Below are 24,310 nucleotides of genomic sequence, written 5' to 3' on the forward strand. Positions count from 1 at the left end.
CAGACTGCAAGTGTCTGGGATGAGGCAGAAGCAATACTTTCCAGCCTCTGGGCCGGGTAGGAAGTCCTCCTGGTAGGAGGCCACAGACAAAGCTGCCCTGCTTCTAGGGGAGGCAAAAGCAAAACCCCTCTGGCCCTGGAGAAGGGGCAAGAAGCCATTCTGGGCTGAGGATCCTGCTGCTGGGGAAGGGAGGGGCAGGGATGCTGAGAAAGCCCCTCCCAAAGGCACTGTGCCTGAGACTGAGGCTGGACCAGGAGGGCAGAGGACCCCCCCCCATCCCCACTACAAGTCTATCCACAGGCAACAAGTAACAGCAGTCTACCCCGGGGGGTGAGGGGTCAACAGAGTAGGGAGACCCCTCCATGCCAGAGGCACACAAGGACTGCTGAAAGCTGCGAGTGAAGCAAGACCACTGAGAAGAACCTTCTGACACTCCAGACCCCACTCGAGGCTCTAGCTCCCAGCAGCCCTCCACGGGAGGCATCTGAAGCCTGTGCGAAGGTAACCCCGGCAACAGCAAACCCAAACCCTGCGCAACTCCTGACCACATCAACTCAAGGACCCCCTTGTGGTCTGACAGGAGGAGCAGCATGCCCAGTTCCAGGCACACATCCTGTTCCCTCAGTCTCTCTATTTCCTAAACATGATGTCTAATATTCAATCAAAATTTTAAGACATACAAAAAAAGTAGAGGGAATAAAAAACTGTTGTGAAGATAATCATCAGAACCAGACTCAGAAATAACTCAGATGTTGGAACTCTCAGAAAAGGACTTTAAAATAACCCAGACTAACATACTAAAGGACTTGGTTAAAAAAGGGGGGGGGGACAACATGCATAAACAAATGGGAAATTCCAGAAGAGAGATGGAAATTTTATTAAAAGACATGTTAAATGGAAAAGCTAAGAAAAACAAAAAACCATGGTACCAGAGAAGAATTCAGCAAATTCAACAGGCTCATCAGCAGCCCAAGCAGAGCTGAGGAGAAACATCAGGAAACGTGAAAACAGAAATTATCCAAACTGAAACGCAGAGTGAAGGAGCAAGAAAACAAAATGAGCATCCAAGAGCTGTGGACAATGCCACAGGTCCAAGGACACATACCTGACGCCCCAGGAGGAGAGAGAGTCAGTTGGGGCAGAAGAAGTATTTGAAGAGAAAATGGACAAGAATTTTCCAAAATTAATGAAAGACAGCAAACCAGATATCCAGGAAGGTCAGAGAACCCAAAGCCGGGTTAGTATCAGCCACTGTAAACACGCAGAGAAAAGACCAACGCAAGGTCAGAGTTCCCGCCAGCAACAGAGGAGTCCAGAGAAACTGCTTCCTTACAAAACGCGAGGCCAGGCACAAAGGAGAGGGAATTGACTGTGAGTGTTGCAGGGGATGCTGTGCACCCCACACAGCATGGCACAGTGGTGCTCTTCAACGCCTGAGGGGCCAAGGACAGACACAATCAAACTCCTGCCCAAGCCTCGGAATAGGACCGTCACCCGGAGTTCTTCCTACAGGATCACGTCCTCGATTTTACAATGAAAAAGGGAGACACTTCAGACATGCTGTTCCATAAACAGAGGGGACGATCAGGAGGCAGCGCTTTGCTCGGACAGTGGGTCACTGCCGTGGCCCAGGCCAGTGGACTTAAGCGTGGATTAAACATGCTGGCATGTACGTATGTATGGATGGACAGGGGAATATGTAGGTAAAGAGGTATTTACTTAGTGCAACCTTTCGTTCAAATGATATTTGTTGAATCAATTTAAGAATGAACCAGAAAATCCAATACGTAAAACAGCTAAAGGTGGAACTGGTGAAGTTTCTGCCCACTGCGCCTCCTGTGTGCCCCTCTCCCTCAGCCTCTGGAACCAAACCAAACCAAATGCCCTCAGCCATCTGGGCAGCTGGATCTTTCTGCCTCATCTCCTTCTCAACAACCGGAAGCAGCACAGCCCGTGGCGTGGAGGACCGTGTGTTTGTGGCCACACGCCCCGCGAGGAGCAGCCCTTGGGGCTCGCTGCAGAAAGGCACGAGTTCCTGGCACCGCGCTCACTCTGCCAACTGAAGGTAGCGAGCCACTGAAGTCACTCTGCAGTGTCACCAACCACTGGGGAAGGAGGTCCTTTTGATTTTTGTAAGAGCCCTTAATCACCTTACCTTTGAAATAAATTCAGTCACTTCAGAGGAAGATTTGGTTACTGATGTTATTGAAGAATCAGACCACAAGACCTTAAAAACAAATAAACAAACAAACCTTAAAAACAGACAGCACCACATACTTAATTCACAACACACTTGTCCAGGTGTTCTTCGCTGGAACAACGAGCCCTAGTGTACTGTGCACCTTGTGAATGGAGCATTTACACATCCCTTGACCTGTTAGAGAAAGAACATTCACATAACTCAAGTCTATTAAAGCTTAACTTTCTGATTTGTGCAATTATTCCAATATCACTAAATTACTCCAGCATGGAGTCTAAGGCTTGCTCCTCAAAGTTCTAGAAAGCCACTGACAATTATGACTGCTTGTGTCTGGCAGTGTACACCCTCCTCGAGTGGACCTCCTCCTCGGGGGTCATCCACGTGACTGTGGAGGCAGAATCTAGAAGTTACGAGAAGTCAGCCCCTTCACCCAAACAGGAAGTGCTCCTTATGTGCTGGGTGCTGTGAATACACTGTCAAAATGAGACAAGGTCCCTGGCCTCAGGAAGCTGACAGAACTGGGGGTGGCACAGGAGGAGGCCCCTGCCACAGGGCCAGGGCCATCAGCACCAGAACAGCAGAGAAAGTCTTTATGGGAGCAAGCAGGAAGAAGCCGGGGACAACGCCGGAAAGGGCTTCTGGAGAAGTTCTACGAGGCCTGCAGGCCAAGACCTGACCACACACCTGTTCTTCCCTGCCTGCATGCACGAAAGTGGATAGTTTTATTTCATTCCTTCCACCCTGTCAGTGTCCTGGGACAGACCGTCTGCTCTCTGGGGGCGCCGTTCTTCCTCACAACGTTTGCTGTCTAAGGTGCCGGGCGAACATGAGGGGAGGAAGGGACACGCTCATGCATATCAGACGGCTCTTCTGCACTGAGACAAGCCAGAGCAGAATCGGGAAGGCGGGTGAACGGTCCGCTAAAGGAGGGACACGGGCAGAGGGGACAGTTTGAGAGGAGGGGGAGGCAGGGGCCAGAGCAAGAAGGGTTAAATCACCAAACAGGCACTCCCCCTAAAACCCAGAAGACATGGCTGGAGGGTTTCCAGTCAGAGAATAAAACGACCCAACGTATTTTATTACCAAAAAGAAAGCATTGCATTTATACCGATTTTGAGCAAATAGAGCTTGGAAATATCAAAACTCCTGCTCCCCACCCACCCTATCTTCTGGGAAATGGCCCACTGGGCCTGGAAGGGCTGGCCGTCTCTGTCGAAATTCACACAAGTCCCTTCTGTTTCAGGAGTCATCACAGCACATAACAATTAGTGAGGTGTTGGTTTCACCACAGACCCATAAATACAAGCTTACGAGGAAAAGGACCCCTCTGCTTTCTGAATTCCCACCGCCTACCAGAAAGCACTGACAAGGCAAGCATTGGCACTCTCTGAATGAACGTGCCTGGCCATCCAAAATCTACCAACACAAAATGAAAATACCAAAACTGTCTTTCTGTTTGAAGTAATCAAATCTTTTAACAACTCTGAAAAGTTTCAGGAGGAGCAAGCTGCTACCCACATAAAACAGGAGTAACACCTAGGATTCAAGGTGGAAACTTCCCAGTCATTGCATGCTTGACCCAAAGCACTATTGACATCTTGCATCTTTCAAAGTAAACATGCATGGGAAATTTCTGTTTTCCAATTCCTACACCATGATAAAAACCTGCCTCTCGTCTGAATCCTTTCTCTCTGTGCTTCCACATGCACGTCGCGTGCGTGCATCCTAACCCTACTGAGATGAAACCCAAGGCCCAGGCGGTGGTGCAGCATAGTTAGACCACCTTATGCTGAAGGGGACAGTCTGCTTCCCCAGCGAGCACATCCTGTAAACAGGCGCCACTCCTCCAGGCCGTCTGCTCCCAATACAATTCTCTCTCGCTTCCAGAGGGAGACATCAGTTCAACCTGCGCCGACAGAAGGCTGGCTGACAGGCCACACAGCCGCCCCAGGCTCTGCAAGTGACGTGGGTCTGTCTCACGCTCACGCTCCGTCTTGCCTGCCCACCTGGCCCCTGCACCAGAGGAGGGGACAGGCCCCAGGAGGGGCGTGGACACCAGAGAACAGCCCACATCATGCCACATGCTAGAGAGACACGGATCCTGTCAAATCTATGACAGCATCAATTTGGTAAGCTATCCTGTTATTTTACATACCACCAAGAAAAAACGTTGCCAATCAAACTACGCAGAGTATTTCCTATCACTTATACTTACTCAAGAGCTACTTAGCCTTATGGAGACAGATTTTAACATATCTTAAGCAAACACGAAAAGCAAAACATAACAAAACAGATATATACTTAGGATTTCTTCACACTCAGAGTCTAATCCCTCTGACTCGCTTTTCAACTCAGTTCTCAACACTTGGTCTGTCCACACAGCATCATCCTCTGGAGCATGTGGAGCAGCCTTTTCTTCACTCTGCACAGGATCAGCCCAGCCAGAGGCCCCTGCTCACTGCTCCTGCCACAGCCCCCAGGGAGCAGGCAGCCAGGGCTGCCAGATCTCTCACTGGACCTCTGAGGAGCGCTGAAGACAAAGGAGTCAAAGAGAACAAAGCACAGACCATGCATGAAGAAGAAAACTGTTTTAACAACTGAAAAACTATCACTAATATTCCCAGTGAACTAACAGAGGAAAGCAGGGCCAAGAAGAGGATGCTACGAAAAAAGAATTGTCAGTGAACAAGAGTTCTTTGAAATTAAAAATAGGACAGCAGAAGGGAAAAACCCACTGAAGAGATGGAAGATGAGGTAATCTTCCATAAAGTAGATCAAAAAAACCAAAGGGAAAGAATACAGACGAAGAAAATAAAACAAAGGACCAGTCTTGAGGTCCAACATGCAGACAGCAGAGTTCCAAAACAAGAAAACAGAGAAAAACAGAGCAGAGAAAATCAAAAGGATGATTCAAGGAAAGGTCCCCAAATTAATGGATCTGAGTCTTCTCTTCAGACTCAAAGGGTAAACTGCGTCTCAGCACGATGGCTGAAAACAGGCCCACACCCAAGCATGTCTCTGAGAATGTGCAAACATTTGGGGCACTAAGAGAATATCCTACAAACTTCTACAGATCATAAAACCGGTAACAGCACAGGATCAGAATCAAAACAGATCCATGCCTCTCAAAAGCAACACTGCAAGACCGTGCACAGCAGTGCTTTCAAATCCCTAAGGAACAACGACGCCTAATCTAGGGTTGGAGGCTCAGTCACACGTCAGGGGAGACAGCTAAAGACAGTTCAAGACATGGAAAGGCTCCAAAATTGTCCCTCCCAAGTACCTTTTCTAAGAAGCTACTAGAGCAATCACTAAAAACCAGGACTAAACCAAGACAAAAGATGACACCACTTGAGAACAGGGGATCACAGCCAGGAGGGAGGAGGAAACCCCCAGGTGAGGATGAAAGGGGACCCCACGGTGAGACCTGGGTACTGGGCTGAAGACCACCGAGTTCAGGTTGGAGGAGAGCCACAGCTCCAAAGATGAAAGGGATGGGACGCCGGACGGATCTGAACTCAACGAGGGGAGTGTTAGACACCCAGGGAAAACTTGAGGGGGAAGGCGTTCTCTAAGTACTTGTCCCGAAGCAAAAAGCAAACAAACAAAAAGAGATGATCAACTCCAGGGAGAACGAAACCATGGGAAGGAGAAGCAGTGAGCATATTCCATGTGGTCCCAGTGCCGCAGCCCCACAGGCCACGCTCACCGGCACACAGCCCCCAAGGGGCACATGGAAGGATGGGCGCCCTGCTCCTCTTGGCCAGCGTGCAGAATTATACATTATCCCTTCCAGCGCTGCACACAGAGAGCTGATGAAAACAAAACCAAATCAAAATAGCAGAAAAGACTCATCCTTTGCTAACAGCGATAAAATATCAAGCAGTTAAGACTGTTTGGAGATGAAAAAATAAACTTTTAAAGAAAAGACTTATCATTAAAATAAATGGAATGTCTGGGTTCTTAAGGCAGAGTGACTTAAATAGAATGCTTTTTCACGTGTGAGGAAGATTGGCCCTGAGCTAACATCTGTGCTAATCTTCCTCTCCACCACAGCGTGCCTTCACAAGTGGTGCTAGGTCTGTGCCTGGGATCCGAACCTGTGAACCCTGGGCGGCTGAAGCAGAGTGTGCGAACTTAGCCACTGTGCCACCAGGCGGGCCCCAAGAAGGCTTTTTTATTAGTATTGTTCTAAAATTATTTTTAAGTCAATAAAACTCTACAGTCTAACAGGTGTTTCAAGGGCTTGGGTTACCTTTTGATGTTTCTGTCCTCCCTGTCCTTCATGTCCTTGATGTACAATAAGTAAGTTATTAATAATTTAACTGTAATTAGCAAGTAATACTTTGTTATTCCAGTTTCTCAACAGCAAATCTGGAAAAGCTGGTGAAGTCTGGACACCTCACATGTACGAAGTTACACACTACTTTTATACTTAAAAAGATTCTGGGGCCAGCCCAGCGGGGCAGCAGTTAAGTTCACACATTCTGCTTCTCGGCGGCCCGGGGTTCGCCGGTTCGGATCCTGGGTGTGGACATGGCACCGCTTGGCACGCCATGCTGTGGTAGGCGTCCCACATATAAAGTAGAGGAAGATGGGCATGGATGTTGGTTCAGGGCCAGTCTTCCTCAGCAAAAACAGGAGGATTGGCCTTAGTTAGCTCAGGGCTAATCTTCCTAAAAAAAAAAAAAAAAGATTCTGTCACTTACTTCCTGTATACTGATTTGATCTCCTTAATAACTAGTAACTAGCAATCACAACTTCAGCAAAAACAAAACCAACTCCACAGACAAGAACAGCAGACTCAACTCCTATTCGCAGGACACTTGTATATTCTGACGTCATCTTACTCCGGTTACTCATGTCTTCCTATAAAAGAGTAACCTTTCATTTGTATCCTGGAAAACAATGATACATAAAAATTCAAACTAGAGATGCACAAGGCTGAGAAAGCTGGTGGGGCGGAGTCATGCTTTCTCCCTGAAGAAGTGAAGGCTTTCAGAAAGAAAAGGCTCCTTGAAGTCTCCTGGTCCTGTGCCGGCAGACGTCGCCCCTTAGCCAGGTGCGGCGGAGGCTCCTAAGAAAGGCTTCACTGTTCCGCTCATAGTGTAACGGCTACTTATGCCAGGTACAAAGGACAAGTTACTAAAGGACAACTGATTTAACCTGCATCAGTTAGGAGCCTGTGGACAGCAGGAAAGGTTTAATCCTCAGGTAATTAAAAAAAGAAGTTTTATTGAGTTTCAACTGACAATGAGCTGCACATATTTAAAGGGTCAATTTGGTAAGTTTTGCCACATATACACACCCACGAAACCATGCCAATCAATATAATCAACACATCCATCACCCCCAAAAGTTTCCTCCTGGCCCCCTCCCCAGGAAGCCATTGATCTGCTTTCTGTCACCGCAGATGAGTGTGCATTTTCTACAATTTCACGGAAGTGGACTCATACAGGACACTCTTTTTTGGCCGGGGGAGGGGCGCTGGTTTCTCACACAGCATGGTTATGTGTGTTTCCTCTACACTGCTGAGTCCTCTGAGTGTGTGCACTGCACAAATGTGACACCACTCTCCCGCGGACGGAGACCCGGGCTGTTACAAACACGGCTGGGAGGGACGTTCACGCACAGATCTCTGTAGGAGAGTGTGCTTTCGTCTCCTTGGGGTAAATACCTAGGAGCAGAACTGATGGGGTGTATTTTAGAGACATGTTTAATTTTTTAAAAAAACCGCCAACCTGCTTTCCAAGGCAGCTGTACCATTTTACAGCCCCAGCCCCACGCAGCAGCCCAGGAGAGGCCCAGTTCGGCCACATCCCTGCCAACAGCTGGCATGGCCAGTCTTTAATTTCAGCCGTTCTAAGAGGCATGCAGTATTATGTCACTGTGATCTTAACTGGTATTTTCCTAATGATTAACGATGCTGAACATCTGTTCACATGCGCTTTCGCCATCCATACTCTTCCCTGGTGAAGTGTCTGTTCAAATCTTTGGCTCATTTTTTATTGGGGTATTTTCTTATTATTGAGTTCTGAGAGTTCTTTATATATTCTGAATACAAATCCTTTATCAAATATGTAATTTACAAATATTTCCTCCTAGTATGTGGCCTGTCTTATCATTTTTTTTTTTTAGTTTTATTGAGGTCGTATGGGTTTATAACTGTGAAATTTCAGGTGTACCTTTTTATATTTCAGTTTCTGTATAGACTGCATGGCGCTCACCACCAACAGTCTAGTTTTTATCTGTCACCACACATATGTGCTCCTTTACCCCTTTCGCCGAACCCCTCAACCCCCTTCCCCTCTGGTAGCTACTAATCTGTTTTTGTTATCCATGTGCTTGTTTATCTTCCACATATGAGAGAAGTCATATATTCTTTGTCTTTCTCTGTCTGGCTTATTTCACTTAATATAATACCTTCAAGGTCCATCCACGTTGTTGTAAATAGGACGATTTTGTCTTTTCTATAGCTGAGTAGTATTCCATTGTGTGTGTATACATACACACACCACATCTTCTTTATCCATTCACCAGTGCATGGGCACTTGGGTTGCTTCCAAGTCTTGGCTATTGTGAATAATGCTGCAGTGAACATAGGGGTGCATAAGTTTCTTTGAATTGTTGATTTCATGTTCTTTGCATAAGGGTCATATGTATTTCTATTTTTAACTTTTTGAGAAATCTCCATACTGTTTTCCACAGTGGCTGCACCAGTTTGCATTCCCACCAGCAGTGGATGAGGGTTCCCTTTTCTCTACATCCTGTCCAACATACGTGTTATTTCTTCTCTTGTTAATTATAGCCACTGTGATGGGTGTGAGGTGATATCTCATTATAGTTTTGATTTCCAATTCCCTAATAATTAGTGATGTTGAACATCTTCTCATGTGCCTGTTGGCCATCTGTATATCAAATGTCTGTTCGTACCCTCTGCCCATTTGTTTTTCTTTTTCTTTTCTGTGTGTGAGGAAGATCGTCCCTGAGCTAACATCTGTATCGTGTGGGTGGGGCGCTGCCACAGCATGGCCTGGTGAGCGGTGTGGAGGTCTGCAGCAGGGTCTGGACCTGCAGACCATGTGCTGCTGGAGCCAAGCTCGAGAAGCTAACCACTGTGCCGCCAGGCTGGCCCTCCTCTGCCCCTTTTCTCATCAGGCTGTTTGTTTTCTGTTGTTGAGTTGTATGAATTCTTTATATATTTTGGAGATTAACCCCTTGTTGGGTATATGATTTGAAAATACTTTTTCCCAGTTGGTGGGTTGTCTATTTTGTTCCTGGTCTCCTTTGCCTTGCAGGAGCTCCTTAGTCTGATGAAGTCCTGTTTATTTTTTTTTGTTTCCCTTGCCTAAGTAGATGTGGTATTTGAAAAGATCCTTCTAAGACTGATGTCAAAGAGTGTACTGCCCATATTTTCTTCTAGGAGTTTTATGGTTTCATGTCTTACTTTCAAGTCTTCGATCCATTTTGAGCTAATTTTTGTGTATGGTGTAAGATAATGGTTTAATTTCATTCTTTTGCATATGGCTGTCCAATTTTCCCAACAACATTTATTAAAGAGACTTTCCTTTCTCCATTGTGTTTTCTTGGCTCCTTATTGAAGATTAGCTGTCCACAGTTGTGTGGTTTTATTTCAGAGCTCTCAGTTCTGTTCCATTGATCTGTGTGTGTGTTTTTGTGCCAGTAACATGCTGTTTTGATTACTATAGCTTTGTAACACAGCTTGAAGTTAGGAATTCTTTTTTTTTTAATTGGCACCTGAGCTAACATCTGTTGCCAATCTTTTTTTTTCTCTTCTTCTCCCCAAAGCCCTGCGGTACATAGTTGTATATTCTGCTTGCAGGTCTTTCTAGCTGTGCTATGTGGGAAGCCACCTCAGCACGGCCTGATGAACAGGTCATCACCCTGTTCATCACCTGATGAATAGGTCCGCACCCAGGATCCAAACTGGCAAAAGTCTGGGCTGCCAAAGTGGAGCACGCAAACTTAACCACTCAGCCACAGGGCTGGCCCCTGAGGTTAAGAATTCTGATGCCTCCAGCTTCGTTCTTTCTTCTCAGGATTGCTTTAGCTATTTGGGGTCTTTTGTTGTTCCATGTAAATTTTGGGGTTTTGTTCTATTTCTGCGAAGAATGTCATTGGGATTCTGATTGAGATTGCATTGAATCTGTAGATTGCTTTAGGTAGTAGGGACATTTTAACTGTGTTTATTCTTCCAAGACACATGCATGCAATATCTTCCTGGTTCTTTACATCGTCTTCAATTCCTTTCAACAATGTCTTATGGTTTTCAGTGCATAGGTCTTTCACCTCCTTGGTTAAATTTATTCCTAGATATTTTATTCTTTTTGTTGTGATTGTAAATGGGATCATTTCCTTAACTTCTCTTCTGCTAGCTCGTTATTAGTGTATAGAAATATGACTGTTTTTTCTAAGTTGATTTTGCAACTCTGCTGTAGTTGTTGATTATTTCTAATAGCTTTCTGGTGGATTCTTTATGATTTTCTATATAAAGAATAATGTTGTCCACAAACAGTGACAGTTTGATCTCTTCCTTTCTGATCTGAATACCTTTTATTTCTTTTTCTTGCCTAATTGCTCTGGCCCAAACCTCCAGTACCATGCTAAATAGAAGTGGTGCGAGTGGGCACCCTTGTCTTGTTCCTGTTCTCAGAGGGATGGCTTTCAGTTTTTCACTGTTGAGTATGATGTTGGTGTGGGTTTGTCATATATGGCCTTTATTATCTTGAGGTTACTTTCCTTCTATACTCATTTTATTCAGAGTTTTTATCATAAGTGGATGCTGGATCTTGTCAGATGCTTCCTCTGTGTCTACTGAGATGATCATGTGGTTTTTATTCTTCATTTTGTTAATGTGGTGTATCACACTGATCAATTTGCGGATGTTGAACCATCACTATGTCCCTGGTATAAATGCCACTTGATCATAGTGTGTGATCCTTTTAATGTATTGCTGTATTCAATTTGCCAATATTTTGTTGAGGATTTTTGCATCTATGTTCATCAGCGATACTGGCCTGTAATTTTCCTTCTTTGTGTTGTCCTTGTCTGGCTTTGGATCTGGGTGATGTTGGCCTCATAGAATGAGTTAGGAAGTGCTCCATTTTCTTCAATTTTTTAGAATAGTTTGAGAATGATCAGTATTAAATCTTTGAATGTTTGGTAGAATTCTCCAGAGAAGGTGTCTGGTCCTGGACTTTTATTTTTTGGGAGGTTTTTGAGGACTATTTCAATCTCTTTACTTCTGATTGGTCTATTCAGATTCTCTATTTCTTCTTGATTCAGTTTTGGGAGGCTGTATGAGTCTAAGAATTTATCTATTTCTTCTAGGTTGTCCAATTTGTTGGCATATAGTTTTTCATAGTATTCTCTTATAATTCTTGTATTTCTGCGGTATACGTTGTAATTTCTCCTGTTTCATTTCTAATTTCATTTATTTGAGCCTTCTTTCTTTTTTTCTTGGTGAGTCTGGATAAGAGTCTGTCAATTTTATTTTTCTTCTCAAAGAACAAGCTCTTAGTTTCATTGATTCCTTCTGTTGTTTTTTCAGTCTCTATTTCATTTATTTCTGCTCTGATTTTCATTTACCTCCTCCTGCTGACTTTGAGCTTCATGTGTTCTTCTTTCTCTAGCTCTCTTAGGTGTAGTTTAAGCTTACTTATTTGAGATTTTTCTTCTTGGTTGAGACGGGCCTGTATTGCTATAAACTTCTCCCTTACTATTGCTTTTGCTGCATGCCATATGAGTTGGTATGATGTGTTTTCATTTTCATTTGTCTCCAGGCATTTTTTAATTTCTCCTTTGATTTATTCATTGATCCAATGGTTGTTCAGTAGCATGCTGCCCACACATATTTGTGACTTTCCTAGCCTTTTTCTTGGAGTCAGTTTCTAGTTTCATAGCACTGTGCTCAGACAAGATGCTTGATATGATTTTAATCTTCTTAAATTTATCGAGGCTTGCTTTGTTTCCCAACGTATGGTCTGTCTTTGAGAATGCTCCATGTGCACTTGAACAGAGAGCGTATCCTGCCGTTTCTGGACGAAGTGTTCTATATACATAGTAAGTCCATCTGGTCTAACAGTTCATGTAGGGACACTGTTTACTTGTTGACTTTCTGTCTGGATGAACTGTCCATTAATGTAAGTGGGCGGTTGAGGTCCCCTACTGTTAGTGCGTTGCTGTTAATTTCTCCCTTTAGGTCTGTTAATAGTTGCTTTATATCCTTTGGTGCTCCTGTGTTAGGTGCCTATACAGTCATAAGTGTTACATCCTTTTGGTGGAATGTCCTTTTTATCATTATATACTGCCCTTTGTCTCTCACTGTCTTTTTTTATCTTGACGTCTGCTTGTCTAAGTATGGCAACACCTGCTTTCTTTGTTTGCCTTTTGCTTGGAGTATCGTCTTCCATCCCTTCACCCTGATCCTGTTTGTCTTCAGAACTGGGATGTGTTTCCTGGAAGCAGCATCTTGTTGGGTCTTGTTTTTTAATCCATCCAGCCACTCTGTGTCTTTTGATTGGAGAATTCAATCCATTGTTACATTCAGAGTGATGAGTGATATATGAGGGCTTAGTCATGCCATTTTATCTCTTGTTTTCTGGTTGTTCTATATTTCCAATGTTTCTTTTTTTTTTTTTTTTTAATCTAAATGAGGAAGATTAGCCCTGAGCTAACATCTGCTGCCAATCCTCTTTTTTGCTGAGGAAGACTGGCCCTGAGCTAACATCCATGCCCATCTTCCTCTACTTTGTATGTGGGATGCCTGCCACAGCATGGCTTGGCAAGCGGTGTGTAGGTCCACACCCAGGATCCAAAGGAGTGAACCCCAGGCCACCGAAGTGGAACGTGCAAACTTAACTGCTGTGCCACCAGGCTGGCCCTCCATTGTTTCTTTTCCCTTGTATTTCTGACTGCCATTTCAGTTTGATAGTTTTCTGTGATGGTTTTCTCAGTTTTCTCTTTATTTATGAATTGTGGCTCTGCTCTGACTTGTTTAGTGGTTACCATGAGGTTTGTATAAAAGATCTCATAGATGAGATAGTCCATTTTCTGATAGCATCTTATCTCCATTGGCCTAAGCAGGTTCCATCCCTTTCCTCTTCCCCTTCTGATTTATTGTTGTGACAAACTGTTATTTTCTGTGTTGTGAGTTTGTGACTAAACTGAAGTGTTTATAGTTATTTTTGATGTATTCCTTCCCTTTGTCTTTTATAATTGTTTACTGAATTATTCTGACATAGAGCTGAAATTTTCTGATTCTGCCTGTCTATTTATTCTCCCTGCTCAAGGTTTTGTAAAGCTTTGCTTTTTTGCTACAGGTAGAAGGGCTTCCTTCATCATCTCTTGTCAGGCAGTTCTAGTGGCAATGAACTCCCTCAGCTTTTGTTTATCTGGGAAAGTGTTTATTTCTCCATCATATCTGAAGGATAGTTTCACTGGATAGAGTACTCTTGGCTGAAAGTTTCTGTCTTTCAGTATTTTGAATATATCATTCCACCTTCTCCTAGCCTGCAAGGTTTCTGCTGAGAAATCTGCTGCAAGCCTGATGGGGGTTCCCCTGTAGGTTATTATCTTCTGCCTTGCTGCCTTTAATATCTGTCATTGACTTTTGGCAGTTTTAATGGTATACGCCTTGGAGAAGGTCTTTTTGCATTGATGTAATTAGGGGTTCTACTGGCTCATGTACTTGTAAGTCCAGTTCCTTCCCCAGGTTTGGGAAGGTCTCAGCTATTATTTGTTTGAACCAGCTCTCTGCTCCTTTCTCCCTTTCTTCTCCCTCTGGAATACCTATACTCCTTATGTTGCTTTTCCTAAGTTGGATATTTATTGAAGAATTTCTTCATTTTTAAAAACATCTTAGTTCTCTCTCCTCCTCCACCTGAAGCATTTCATATATTTCTATCCTCTAAATCACTAATTCTGTCCTTGAAGATGTCAGCTTTATTTTTCATGGATTCTAGATTATTTTTTATCTCATTAATTGTGTTCCTCATATCCAGAATTTGTTTGCTTTTTTTTTTTAGAGTTTCAATCTCTTTGGTGAACTGTTCCTTCTGCTCATTAATTTTATTCCTGACCTCATCAAACTGTCTTTTTGAGTTTTCTTGTAACTCGAGTTTCTGACACTACTTTGAATTTCTGTCACTTAGATTGTAAATTTCTGTGGCTTCAGGACTGGTTTCTGGGGACTTGTCACTTTCCTTCTGCTCTGAAGCGTTAACGCAGTTCTTCATGGCGTTGGATGCAGCGATCTTCTGCAGCACGTCTGTGGTAGTACCAGACCCCACCTGCCAGCGCTGGGGGGGAGCAGGAGCTGTGTGTTCTGATCCAGCCCGCCTGCTGGAAGCTGGGTGGATGGGCTACTCTGCATTCACCTGGGCTGGCTGCAACCACTGTGCAGGTTGCACTCACCTCAGAATGGCTGCTGTGCTGGGAGGGCCGGTTGCGCACCACAGGCAGGACCCCTGTGCTTGGCAGGGGACAGGCTGAGCTGCTGCATGCTAAGAAGGAGGGGCACCAAAGCAGGGGATGAGCTGCCACTGGTGGGTCCCGTGGGCTGCTGTGCTCTACAGGCAGGGGCTCCTTCTGAGCAGGCAGGTTATCTTCTCAACCGAGCTGTAGTAGGGGATACGGGCACTCACTTGGTGGCTGAGCCACCACTTGGTGTAGAGTGTTCCCATGGGCAGGGCTGCCACAGCACGTTGGGCGCTCTCGGGGGCCAAGCTGCAACTTTGAATGTATTCAGGCAGACCAGGCTGTCCCTGCCTGCTCTTACAGTCGCACACGGCTGCTGTGTGAGGATCTGTAAACTGGCTTGCTGCCAGGGGTAGGGGTAGGGAAAGGGTGCACTTACTTAGATCCAGTGTCTCCCAGGGATTCAGTCCACCTGCCTTCAGATGTATAGTTGCTTGGATCTCTCGGCAGTCCTGCCGTGCTGGGAAGGGAGTCCTCTGCTGGTTAATGAATGTCCATTTTGTTGTAATTTAAAGGGGAGAGACTGAGGGAACAACTCACTCCACCATGATGCTGACATCACTCTCTCCCTGTTTGATCATTTCCTTAACAGTGCCTTTTGAAGAGCAAGATTGAAATTCTGGTGAAGTGTCACTTATTTATTTTGTCTTTAATAAATGTCTCGGTATGTAGCTAAGGAATTTTTGCCTAGTTTAAGTCACAAAGTTCCCTCCTATGCTTTCTCCTAGAAGTTTTATAGTTTTACGTTTTACATTTATGTCTATGATCAAATTCTAAGTTAATTTCTATAGAAGAGGTGAGGTTTGGTCAAGATTCATTTTTCTGCATATAGATGTCTGTTCCAGAACCATTTGTTGAAAAGACCATCCGTTCTTCATTGAACTGCTTTTGTACCTTTGTCAAAAATCAACTGACCATTGACATGTGAGTCTAATTCTGGATTCTGTTCCATGCCACTGACGGGCGCCTCTACCCTTTCAGCAATGCCAGAGTCTGTGTTCCTGTCGTTTCATAGTAAGTCTTGTTACGAGGTAGTGTGAGTCTTCCAACTTTTTTCTTCTTTTCAAAATTGTTTGACTACTCTATAGGTCTTTCTGTATACATTTTAGAATCAACCTGTTGATTTTTAAAAGAGAAAAATCCTACTGGGACTTATTTTTGAGGAGGGAGCCATTTAAGATGATGAAAAGTTTCTAAGTTTAAAGACCTTTAGATGTGAAGTCATCCTCTCCTCATGCTGCCTGTCAGCTCTCCCTCTTTACAGAACTGGAGTATGTGAGACAGCGAGCCAGAGTGAGTGAGATGAAACACCGGAAGCTACGTAACCAGAAGGTGGTGTCACTTGTCTTCCGTGATAGCAGTCTCGATTCTGAGCACATGAGTAACACAGATCAGTATCCTCCAAGCACACACTTACACAGACAGAGAAGAGGACGGCTCGCCAGCCCACAACAAGCACACACTTACACAGACGGAGAAGACAGCTCGCCAGCCCACAAGCACACACTTACACAGACGGAGAAGAGGACGGCTCGCCAGCCCACAACAAGCACACACTTACACAGACGGAGAAGAGGACGGCTCCCCAGCCCACAACAAGCACACACTTACACAGACGGAGAAGAGGACGGCTCGCCAGCCCACAACAAGCACACGGTTTACGCCACACAAATCAACAGTGTGTGTTGTAAATAATAAGACTGACGTTTAAAATTGCTAATTGTATCATTCCTTTGCGCCTTGACTTAGCATCCAATGTACTTTGGGTGTAAACTCTTAGGGCCTATCAAGTCGGTAACCCAAAAGAAAAACTAGTTGGACTGCTGGGTAGTGAAGGATTATCACTTTCCTAAATAAAATACTTACATCAGTTCTCATAGCAGGAAAAGTAAGCTTTTCAGACAGCTGAAGCTTCTTCTCTAAGTACTAGCACACTTCAGCTTAACCATGTGGGGCAGCAACATCTCAAACTCAACCCCTAACCCGCGGGGACAGCTGTCAGTGCCGACCTCAAGCTGCAGCCCCTAGTGGAGTGCAGCGACCTCAGAGATGTGGCCAGCCTGCAGGCTGACAGCTCCAGGCTGCTGCTGGAGTTGTCCAGCTTGCTTTCGGAGGACTCAGGGCACCATGTCCCTGTCCCTGTCAGCCTGCTGCCTCTCCCGTCCTGATCACAACTCCCTCCTCCAGGGAGAGGCCGTGAGAGGCCAGGTGTCTGTTCTGCCAAAGCTCATTTCTTTAGAGAGAAGCTGCAGACAGCCATGTTGCATACAGTTGCCACATCTCACACCACACAAGCCCGATTCCCTCGCCACAAGGAATGGGACTGAAGACCGGGGCTGAATCAAAGCCCAGTGTGATCAGACAGGCTGTGAGAGGGGCCAACCACCCTAGAATGGCTCGACGCTCAGCTGTTTCCCAACAGGCAGTCCCCATGGAGGAGGAAAACGACCACCATCTGCCCCTCAGGGCAGACCTGACAGCTAGGCACGCACGTGCGGGCAGAGAGTGGTGGAGAGGACACAACAGGCCCGCCGTTCCAGGGACTTGCTGGGCTCTCCAACCCCTACTAGGCCTTGAAGATGGTGGGATTCCAAGATCCTCTGGCTGCTGAGACTTGGGTGCTGGTCACAAGCTTAACAACCTCCAAAACCTAATGTAAGTCTTTCTCGTACATCTTGAAAAAACCCATCCATAGCGTAATAGTTGATTCTCACGACACAGCACCTCCCGTATCAAAGGAAGATGTTATCCTTTTGGTAGTCAAAGTATTCTGATGCAGCTACATGCTTTGAAAAGTTAATAAACCTGCACATACTATACACACTAGATAATAACCAGAAGCTTTTATTCCTGAGAACTTTCCTTATCAATCAGTATTCAACAATGCATGTGGTCAAGGGAGAATCTCACACAACATGACAGGCAAGTAACAGAACCTTGGGGACACAGCCAGCCAAAACACATTCCCAGCCTCTTTTGCAGCTAAGTGGAACCAGGAAACTAAGTTCTGGTCAATAAAACATAAGCGGAAATGTTTAGTGGCTGCTTTCAGGAATGTTCCTTAAAAGAAAGATAAAAGTAACCTTTTCCCCTCCTCTTCATCCTGTGTCTTGCTGGGTGGAATAAAATGTGAGGACTGGAGCCCTAGCTACCATTTTGGACCATGACCACCTCCTAGGGATGTCAAAGCAGTCAACTGGAGAGAGCCTGGACTTCTAAGTATTTTATGGAGCACAGATGCCATACCAGCCCCATCCCTGTATACTCTGAAATTGTTGTTTAAGCCACTGTTACAGTAGGTATATCTCAATTTTCACGATTCTCTACTTTAGCCAACTCTGGTGACCAACTAGGAGCGGCTGAGCATGTCAACCTAGAGGACGTTCACCATACAGACCAAGGCGCTTTTGTCATCTAGCGGGTACAGAGGAAAGCTCGTGTTTGCAGGCACCTATCACACCCAGATCCTATGCTGCGTCCTGTGGACCGGCTATCTCATTTAATTCTATTTAACGCCATCCTCCTTTACTGGATGAAGGTTTGGGGCACTGAGAAGTTCGGCATTGTCCTTGGTCACACGGTTGACAGGGCTGGAACTGGACTGTTAACCGCAGGCTGTCCCAGAGCCCAGGACCCTCCCCGTCGTGGAGGCTGCTGAGGTGAGGGGTGAGCAGTCCCACAGGAGGAAGCCCAGCTGGCCCCGAGCTGGAGACGGCGCACCCCCGAGGCCTGGTCCCAGCTTTCCAGCTCCCAGAGCACTGGCACAGGGCTTTGCAAAAATGCCCACATTTTATTCAGAGAAATAAAAGTATCTATTCATGGTAAATGTTTCCTTCCTATCCCTCAGGGGAGAAAAGGGGAAAAAAACTTTAGCATCTTACCTCAAAGGAACATTCAACATTTCTTTCATTTTTTTTGTGTGATAATCCCTTCAGGTCTATCTTTTCAACACTCACTGTAAAGTAAAAAAAAAAAAAAAATTACAAAAATGAAATAAAACCTTGAGGTACACATGATTAGTTAGCATTTGACATTTTAGCAATTTTCAAAATAAGGCCTTCAGTGCCCAGCACCGCTTGGTCTCCTCTGCAGTGTGCTTGCCCGGAATGGGAACTGAAGAGGAAGGCAAGAAGCCACGATGCTCCAGAACGGAGGGTGAATTTAAAAGTAAAACAGAAAAATGGGCACAAAGTAAAAAGAAATCACAGAAAAGAGAACAGTGCTGGAAAAGAGAACACAAGTGTATCCGAATGCCTAAGAGTGGAGACAATGACAACACACTGGCTATGCTGTGCTCCGGCTTGCGCACAGCTACACCCAGCGCCTGCACTGGGACAGTCGGACCCCCGGGCCCAGTCTCGCATCTGGATCTCCTTCTCAACAGGTGCGGTTTTGTCTTTCTGTGACAGGGCCAGGCTGGGGGTGACCCGGGCGGCAGTCACAGAACAAACTATGAAATTCCTAACGCTGCCTCAAAAGACCACGACTAGGACCGTCAGAGACGGCAGCCGCACAGACGGACAAGGACATAATGGACACCTGTCACCAGAGAGCTCTCCAGCCCTCTCTCTGCATACCTCCCTTTGCACATGCATGGGCACATCTTTTTTTTCTCTTCAAAAATAAAATGATACAATTAAGTTTTTAAGTGCTTAAACTTAAGTTCTAACATACACATTAGGTATGTAAGATGCAAATATTTGAGCACAAATATTTGTTGAAGATAAAATCATCACTTCTCAAAGGAAGGAGGAGGGTGAAAGGGGTGACTGGACACGTGGGTGGTGATGGATGGTAACTAGTCTTTGGGTGGCGAACACGACGTAATCCACACAGAAACTGAAATATGATGATGTGCGCCTGAAATTGAGCAAAAAACCCACCAACCAACAGCAACAGCCACTTATCAAACATGACGTAGTGTCCCAAATCTCAAACCACAGTAAGGTATGTATGTCCTATTTCTGATTCAAACACAAATGTTCCTCAAGTACTAATATAACCGATTGTTCAAGCTTATATATTTTTGCAGGCATGAACAATCAAATGATCCATCTTTTACAGGTAACTAGGAAAGACCATAACAAATGAGGAAGGCTTCAGTATGTGAACATTATGTACACCTCCCTCTATTATTTTTCACTATTTCTAGAGGTCATGTGGCAGTGTACTATGGGATTTCCACAGATCTTTAAAACCTAACTGTCCTACAAAACACTTAACATAACTTATCAAAACTATGATGTTACACTTCTCACAGACACCCAATCTCCCGGTCTGCCACACCAATGTTTTCCAAAGTTTTCTCCAAAGAACTCCAGTACTGCAAGATGTCCAGGACCATCCTCAAAAAGTTTCATGGTCAAAAAATTTACAGGAAAAATCTGAGAAACTCCTTCTTATAAACTGTCCATGCAAATGAGCATATTAAAGGCTCTGAGAAGTCCTGCAATGTTATTAGCAACAATTTCCCAATTTTTTTAGCCACAGAGCTCTTTCTTCCCCTAACGTGTATGCACACCCCCAGACAACAATGAACTGCTCCGTCAGCATGCTCTGGGGAAGGTACTAACACTGTGCCACCCAATACTGTAGCCTCGAACCACATACGACCCTTTACATTTGTATTAATTACGACTGAACAAAACTGAGAAGCTAATTCCTCAGTTGCACTAACCACATTCTAAGTGCTCAAAGGCCACATGTGGCTAGTGGCTACCACACTATACAGCACAGACACAGAACATTCAGTCATCACCAAGGGTTCTACTGTTCTAAGCCAGGGGCTAGCAACCTACAGGCTGCCCTCTGCCTGTCTGTGTAAATGGTTTTACTGGCAGACGGCCACGCCATTTGTTTACATATCATCATGGCTGCTTCCCACCCACAACAGCAGAGCTGAGCAGCTGCGCCAGACACTGCATGCCTCCCAAAGCCAGAAAGATTCCCTCTCTGGATCTTTGCAGAAACATTTGAGGAGCCCTGCTCTAAACCAACAATCGTTCATTCACCAACGTGTCTTATCAAGCTCCTGCTGGGGACCAGGCCACGTTCTTGGGCCGGGGATCTTGGGGGAACAGGAAGGATGGGTCTTCGCCCCCACTGAGATTATGGTGTGTCGGGGAAAGGCCCTTTACCCGCTAAGGGAGCCTCTCATGAGCCCCTCGAATCTGGTAAAGATGCACCAGGGTCAAGGGGCATCTTGGGAGATACAAGAGCCCACTCGGCTTAGGGTATTTTAAGCTTAAAGTAACACCTCACAGGAAGGAATTAATCTAAAAAAATGTTTGCTTCCTTCCTGGCAAAACAAAGCAGAACACTACATTTAGAGGCTGCAAACCTCCCTATTTTCACTCGGAAACTACTCACTATTCCCGTCTGACTTCCTCAGTCAGATTGTCAGCAAATAAACAGTGTCTATGTTTTTCCAACTAGTATTTCTTAAAACTTACCCACGATAACGTCACTCTAATCCAGATCTTCTACTTCTGCATTTTCCCTGGCCACAGAACACTAACGTGGACCTAAATGTTCCAGGACTGAATAATATTATGATTTACGAAAAAAAGCAAAAAGAAAAACACCCAATCTGGACTGACAGTGGGAAGTGACTCATATCTGGACAGGAAAATGTGAAAAGCAGATGAAGTTACTCGACTGTTTTCAAATAGAAGAGGCATTTTGAACTGACATGTTGTGGGACCTCTTCAAACTCGTCAGACGGACCAGCATGGTGCTTTGTGTCAGCTCCTGAGACGGTGCCGTCACCAATCTGAAGGCAGCTCGGCACCAAGGACGCAGTGTGGCAGTTCTGCTGCTTCACTCAGTGGAGCTCTCTCCACGCAACCCGCCCCGCAAACACCCGTGGTCACATGGGGCTCTGAAGGTAGGCACAGGCACGAAGGCACCAGTGGAGTGACTGTCTGTAGCCGATGTGGGTAGCGACAGGGACCAATGTGGGGCCAGGGCTATGAGATGTTAATCAGGCTTAGAAGATGCTTAAGCATGCTCTCAATTTTACAGCTGTTACAGACCATGATTATAAAAACAAGGACAGAAAAAACCACGATATTAACTGAAAAATTATACATTCTAAGTGTAACATGATTACAGTTGTTTAAAATGTAAAAGAAAAACAGGCTAAAAGTAAATTATCAAAAATGATAGGGGCGATTGTGTTTGGCGGTGGAATTATGGGCAGTCTCTCCCCCAAACTTCCGTAATGTGGTTTCGTAATTTTACAGTGTATCCCTACACACATACAGATACCCAATCACCATTCACTCCAAGTCTACTGGAGGACAAAGCGACCCCCCTCCCCCTCTCACTTCCCTGCTCAGTCCTGCAAACTGTCATCTGCTACCCAGGAAGGCCCACTACTTTCTGAAGGGTACAAGGGAGCATGTGTGAATCTGAGGGGCTAGACACAGTCCATCCCCCGAAGGGCGAGAGCAGTGCAAAGGCGACTGCGAAGAAAGGGCTGGCATCAACGGCAAAGGCTCTCAGCCTGACGGCCTGGCTCCCATGTGGCCTGAGCACGAGCCAGCCACCCCGGGAAAGTGCTCTCCAAGGCCACCTGGGAAGGAAGGAGCTGCGACCTGGGGAGAAACCTGCAGTCTGAGGGGACTGCGTAGGCACGTCTGTGTAGGACAGACGGGGCTGGGACAAAGGAACACAGGCCAGACCAGTCTGCTCTCTCATGTTGAGATGAGAAAGAAAAGGGTGATGTGCTTTTTCCTTTTAACTTTCACTTGTTTAAACTTTTCTTTTCTCATTCAAGATGCACACTAGGAATTCTCCTCAAATCTTACAAGTTAGATCACACAGGCTTCAATAAAATGTATAACTGCATTAAACTGTCATTTTTATAACTGGATCAATACCTAATTTTAAGAAACAACACACTAACGTCATTGAAGACAGAGGGAGGGAGCTCTGCCGAGGAGAAACAGTATGAAGGCGGTCTCACAGCCCGGGGCAGGGGGGCAGGACGGGCAGCTCTGCGGGCGGGGCTGGCCCACAGTCACAGATGGCTCAGGACAGGACCAACTTAGAGGCCACACAGCCCGCGGGCACCAAGCCAGGACCAGGAGCACATTCTCTTGATTTCAGTTCCAAGAATGAGTCATTCTTTCGAAACATTTCCCCCTTCTACCCTAAAGTCTTTGGGGAAATAATAGGTGGTTGGTAGTTTTCTGCCAAATACATCTTTTACTTCATTTTGATGTATCTTTGTTAGATAGTTTAATTTTATATGCTCAATAACAAGAAACCACTTCAAAAAGTACCAAAATTATGCCAAAAGAAACTACAGTGAAGAGAATGTTATTTATGACTGGGGAAAAGATGAAAAAAAGATTATTTTCTAACACAAACACCTCCTTCTTCTAAGTTCTAGACATTTAACTCATGTCTTTATATTTGAAATAAAGAAACTGAACCAGAATAACATTTAAGATGCTTCCTGCCTTAAAATTTTATTACTGAAATCGAGTTTCATTTAAAAATTGAAAACTGTATTCTTAAAAGTTTCAGCTAAATAATAATGTTCTTAAAATATCAACTTCCTTTCTCACTTGCACTCAGCTGTCGGTGCTAACAGGGATAACCGTCAGCAGCACGGTTTCTTCAGCTGTCACTGAAACGTGGACACCCACTACCCTGATTAAACTGACCCTCCTTCCTACATCTTTTTAGGATAGACCACAGGATAGTTAAGAACGCTATCATTTACTTTTCTTTGATTTTTCATCATCTAGCTACCTTGCATTAATTTGATTTGTTAGTTCTCCAAAAACAGAAACAATAGGGCATGATCTAGAAAACATAAGGCTGATATAAGATGTTTCTAAAGTAGTAAAAATAGGAAATGAACACATACATATTCCATGTGAATGGTTAGTGATATGGCACTTGAATTTAGGGGCCTGAGGAATTTCACTTATTTATGTACTTAAGGCAAAGATTGTTTTTTTTTTTTTTAAAGATTTTATTTTTTCCTTTTTCTCCCCAAAGCCCCCTGGTACATAGTTGTATATTCTTCGTTGTGGGTCCTTCTAGTTGTGGCATGTGGGATGCTGCCTCAGCGTGGTTTGATGAGCAGTGCCATGTCCACGCCCAGGATTCAAACCAACGAAACACTGGGCCGCCTGCAGCGGAGCGCGCGAACTTAACCACTCGGCCACAGGGCCAGCCCCAAGGCAAAGATTTTATTCAGCATTAGTATGTACCAGGCACAGTACTAGCCAGAAGTGATATAAAAATTACAAAGTTCAAAGTAGTCATGTTTGAGCGAGACTTCAAAGGGAAGGGCCTATCTGGGCAGAAGGACACGATGATCAAGGCCTGGGAAGATGACAGCACATGGTGAGTGAGGAAGTTCTGTCACGGCTGGAGCAATGAACTCGAAGAGAGGAGGGACAGGAGCCCAGAGCAGAGAGCACAGAAGGGCACAGAACAGGCCGGCCCAGAAACCCCACACGGGCACATCTAGAAACTCAGCCCCCACTCAGGTCACAGCAAACCCATAGGCCCCGCAGGCAGACGGCTCAGCATGAAACGTGTCCGTTCCAGCTCAGTGACCCTGGGCAGTTATTTAATCCCTGAACAAGA

At 45.1% G+C, this 24,310-nt stretch overlaps 1 protein-coding gene across 2 annotated transcripts in view; it reads right to left on the reverse strand.

The window, feature by feature from the left end:
* Positions 1 to 24,310, reverse strand: part of ZCCHC14 (zinc finger CCHC-type containing 14) — a 65,990-nt gene that overhangs the window by 12,590 nt on the left and 29,090 nt on the right. The window contains exons 3-4 of one of the 2 annotated variants that reach the window (XM_044761674.2): positions 18,580 to 18,653; positions 2,156 to 2,227 (exon numbers count right to left, since the gene is read on the reverse strand). In XM_044761674.2, coding sequence (XP_044617609.2) covers positions 2,156 to 2,227; positions 18,580 to 18,653 — 146 coding nt within the window. The remainder of the gene's footprint in view (positions 1 to 2,155; positions 2,228 to 18,579; positions 18,654 to 24,310) is intronic. The other variant, XM_044761675.2, reaches the window with a different exon arrangement.

This window comes from Equus asinus, chromosome 28 (assembly GCF_041296235.1).
Source record: "Equus asinus isolate D_3611 breed Donkey chromosome 28, EquAss-T2T_v2, whole genome shotgun sequence".
Taxonomy (NCBI): Eukaryota; Metazoa; Chordata; class Mammalia; order Perissodactyla; family Equidae; genus Equus; species Equus asinus.